Source organism: Capsella rubella, unplaced genomic scaffold (genome assembly GCF_000375325.1).
Source record: "Capsella rubella cultivar Monte Gargano unplaced genomic scaffold, Caprub1_0 scaffold_7, whole genome shotgun sequence".
Lineage (NCBI taxonomy): Eukaryota > Viridiplantae > Streptophyta > Magnoliopsida > Brassicales > Brassicaceae > Capsella > Capsella rubella.
Window position 1 is genome coordinate 14,329,115 of NW_006238917.1, and position 4,765 is coordinate 14,333,879.

Consider the following 4,765-nt stretch of genomic DNA (forward strand, 5'->3'; position numbering starts at 1 on the left):
TCATTGCAATGACAACAATGAAACCTTCCCAAGATAACAAGATGAATTGCCTAAGCATTTTTCCCTTTCATTAGCTACCATAACTTCACTTTGAAGCTTGTTCTTCTCATCCTCATGTTTCTTCACTAACTCACATGAGACATTGTTGGAACCACTCCCAATTTGTTCATTCTTTGCCCTTAGAGATTCTTTTAGTACCTTGATCTCCTCCCTTGCCTCTAGTAAGCTAACCTTCTGCCAACCGTTTGGCTTTTCTTCATGTGCCCAATTAATAAACCCATGAACAACGCACCTGAAAAATCTTCTACCTGGATTCTCATTTGTCCATGACTTTGCAACCGTCGTTACTCTACCGCAATTGTAATGAGGACCCCAGCTCCGACTCAAATTCGCATCAGAACAAGAACTATGGCTCATCATTCTATCAATCTACCCAGAACGTTAAGAATGAGCTTTAAGTTTCTTCTTCTATTCTAATAAATCGATGGGCATTAGTGTCATTAGTTTAGGTTAATTAAACACGTGGGGTTAAATTCTAACCCGAGTTAGTCATTCCGTTAAGAGAGTAAACAGAAGTTAACCACGTAGTGCTAAAGAGCCAACACAGATATATTTCAGGTATTTAAATGACACTCAAAATTAGACAAAGTATTAAAATTCCAAGCAAAAAGACCAGGTACTAATCTTCCAAATAAAAATTAGATGGGGTATTTTTAGGCTCTTCTATTTTTAAGAAACACTAAATTTTCTAGATTTTAAGTGGGATACCATAAAATATTAGAATATTTTAAGCAGAAAAATAAATAATTGATGACATCCTTTAACCAAATATATAGTCAAAATTACCAAATAATATTAAAACAAATATATTTCTATGGAAGATCTTTTATTGATATATATATATATATATATATATATATATATAATCAATCCTCAGTAACTCTACCAAAATATCAAAAACCTCAAGGTAATTAAAATTATAAATATATTAAATTTCATAGCTGTTGATTTAAATCATTTTTATGAAGAAGACAAACAGTGAAGAAGTTTGAACAATCTCTCAAATATATTTTACTACGAATGTTTTAATATACCGAAATTTATTGCTTGTGTTTTTGTTAGAAGTTTATACCAAAAATTCTTCTTATATTGATTTTAATCTTTATGTTACAGCAGTTTTTTTTTTTGTGAGACTTGTTGCATCCTCTAGAAACAAAAATAATGGCAATCACGAAGTTTTCATCTCTTCTATTAAATTCAATGACGGTTTTTACTCTCATCCTTATGCCCATCATTTCAGGTAACATATTCATTTTCCAATCGTTAAATTTTCTTAATTAAGAAAAATATAATTTTTAATTAATTTCAAAAAATAATATCCGAGATTTTTATTATTGGCAAGTCGAAATAACTATATGAAAAAGGTGTTTTAATTTTCAGTTTACATAATGGATTATTAATTTATTACAATTATACTAATGTATATGTTTATAAATCAAATAGGCCAAACATGTCATTTATATGATAGAACTTGTATTCCAGAGGTGAGGTGGCTAGGTGCATCGAAATGTAATGCATCATGTAACTCTTTGGGTAGGAAAGAAGGATATTGTAGACAATTGTATGGTATTGATCTTTGTTGTTGCAGCTTTCTTTATGAATCTTTACATTCTACTATGTCTAATCCTCCAAATAAGTAATTAACTTATAATTTAATTTGTACTCTCACAAAATTATATGAATTAACTTATAATTTAAAATTGTACTCTCTCAAAATTATATTTTGTCCAATATATAGATATATTTTTTAAAACCTATTAGTATGGACACCTGAAACTATCAAACAATTTCAGTCACATAAATAGTGTGAGAATGGAGATCATATTTACTACAATCCCATATATAGATCTTTACATGTAATTAAACAAATTTAGACAGAATTTATACAATAATATCAAATAAGTTACACCATTTATGTTATAGAAACATTAAAAATGTAGCTAAAGTAATATTTTTACAATAAAGACAAGATTCAAATAATAATATAGGTTTTTAGTGTAGAATAATTTATTCTAATGTGTAGAATCATTATTAAAATATTTTACTTAAAATTGACATTTTAGAATTTTTTGTAATTTTGTTGCGTAAATATTTGATGTGCATTACTTAATCCACATTCACCATTCTAATATACATTTTTTTTGCTAACCACACATTAGTTAATTGTCTCGCAGTGTAAGTCCTAAAATTAACAATTAACATACAGTTACCCAATCAAAAAAAGTAAACAAAACAAACAAAATTTATAAATATAACTTAAATATAAACTTTTTAGTTAAAAAATATAATTTTGCGGTTAAAAGAAACGATTTAGCCATCTGTGTTACTAAAATGTGCTTAACTTTTTAGTCACTTTCTAGTCAATCATCACGAGAAAACTCCACAATTAAGTGTAGTTATGCTAGAATACTTTCAGACTATGTGACATTTTGGGAAGTGGATAACCTTCCGGGAAATGATTGGTGAATCCTTCAAAAATAGTGGCATATTGAGCCTGGAGACGAGAACTGAAACTTGGTCAGTCCAAACTCATGAATAACAAGTCTGTAAAACTTTTCCACATCCTAAACGATGAAATTTGACCATGAGATGATTGAGTCCGTTGAAGGATCATCCACTGCTCTACACAGAACCGCAGCAACATAATGGTGATTTTTCAACAGAGGATGAACCATACCTAAACGAATTCAGATCAAAACCTCTTCAAGAATTGAGATCGGACCTAGTGGTTGATGTTTCATGGAATCCTGAAAACCTAACAGAAGAAGTCTTTTTCTTCACGAATCATGGTTATATATATAAAGATGTTTTGGTGGGCTTAAACGTCCATAGCTCGGCCCATATCTGCCAAATTTTATAAGCCGTCATTACAAAATTTTGCCCACAAAAACCTATTCAAGTACACCATTAGGATAGGCCTGGAGATCCGGGTAGTCAGTCGGGTTTAGGTAAGAACCGTTTGGGTTCGAGTTTTCCAGGTAGAGGAGTTTAAACGTAATAGGGTAAATGTAAAAATTTGTTTCAGGTTCGGTTTGGATCCTTTCGGGTTTGAGTTGGATCGGATATAGATTTTTATAACCGCCAAAATCCCAATTATTTCTGGGTACATAGAAACCCGAGATTTTACCCAAACATCCAGACATCCTTAGGTAAATATATGATTTTTTGGATAATTACCCAAATTTTCTACTAAATACCCCGGGTTTTCATGTAAAAATTCGGGCAGCCAAGTAAATAATTTGGATATTCAGTGTAACGCCCGTGTTCCGGTTTGGGTGGTGTCGATCAACACCACTGAAGGGTGTCGCTCGACACCAGCATGTTTCGGTTTGGTCGGGTCGATTTTAATTGCGAAATTGTATGGTTATTGGGTTGGTTAACCCTAGATCGTGTTTAAAAGAGGGAAAGGTCGTGTTTTGTTTCTTGGCAGCCGCTTTTTAACACTTCCAGAGAGAGTGAAAAGTTCCAGAGTTTTCTGAGGGTTTTTGTGAGTCTTTTGGTGGTGTTTGGTGGCTGATATTGGTGGTTTAAGGCTAGTAGAGGCTAGATCCATGCTGTGTGGTGTTAGAGGAGGCAGATCCTTCCTTGTTCTTCCCTTTTTCGTTGCTGTTCTTTCTTGTAAAATGTGAGTGCATGACCAAGGCTTATCTAAACATGTTTAATCATTGTTTTGGGTGTTTTGATGATTGTTTGATTGATTTCTTTACTTGTTTGGCTGTTTATATGATGAATGATGCCTGTGTAACCCCTTGGAGAACCACTCATATCATGGTGATGAATTGGAGGGGAGATCCGGCGAGAACCGTTAGCTGGAGCGACTGTAAAACGTTGGTGTCGATCGACACCAGTGGTGGGTGTCCCTCGACACCAATGTTTTTTTGTTCCGCGAGGATAGCTACGACTCGCGAACCGCGTGTCAAGTCCGGTGTCGACCGCGAGGGTCGACAGCGAGTGTCGATCGACACCAGTGGTGGGTGTCGATCGACACCGTTAGTCAGAAGCGTTTCTTTGTTGTCTTTTAGTGGCTGTTTGGTTCTTTTCCTTGAATGATGGTTGAATGTGCTTGTGTGTATAGCCAGTAGTGGGATGATTACCTCACTAAGTATTTATGAAATACTTATGCATCTTTTTCTTTGATGCATGTAAAGCTAAAGTGTGATCCGTGGAATCATGGCGAGGAGAGAAGGATGATCTAGGCGCTTATTGGTGTTTTAGATTATCGTTGGATTTATTAGGGTGTTAGAATGAAATCTAGAAGCATGTTAGGATGGTCATGTTTTATAATAAGTTTGGTTGAACTTGGTGATTTAATGGAATTGTTTTATTGGATCTTTTGGTTAAGTCTACCGCTGTTATTGTTGATCGTTTGAAGTTAATCAGATTAGTTGGTGTGAGTTTAACGGATTAATCTGGTTTGCATGTTTAAAAAAAAATGGGATGTGTTCTTGTATTCAGGTCCTAAATTATTTATATGTTTATATATTTCAAGCTTTTTTGGTTTGGATTCGGTTTCGGGTATAAGAGTTCGGGTTCGTATTTAAATATATTTTTTTGAATCGGTTCTAGTTCGGGTTTTCGGTTTCCGTTTTTTACCCAGGCCTAATTAGGAGCATATATATTCAATCAAAACTATTATCGGACTCTACAAAGAATACAAATTTACAAACTATCACTGAGTTGTCTTTCCAAAAGAAAACAATTAACG

At 33.6% G+C, this 4,765-nt stretch overlaps 1 protein-coding gene across 1 annotated transcript; it reads right to left on the reverse strand.

The window, feature by feature from the left end:
* Positions 1–420, reverse strand: LOC111829459. Its single transcript, XM_023778544.1, has one exon. It carries the CDS (start codon positions 418–420, stop codon positions 1–3), a length of 420 nt encoding a protein of 139 aa, XP_023634312.1.
* Between the last annotated feature and the right edge of the window lie 4,345 nt (positions 421–4,765).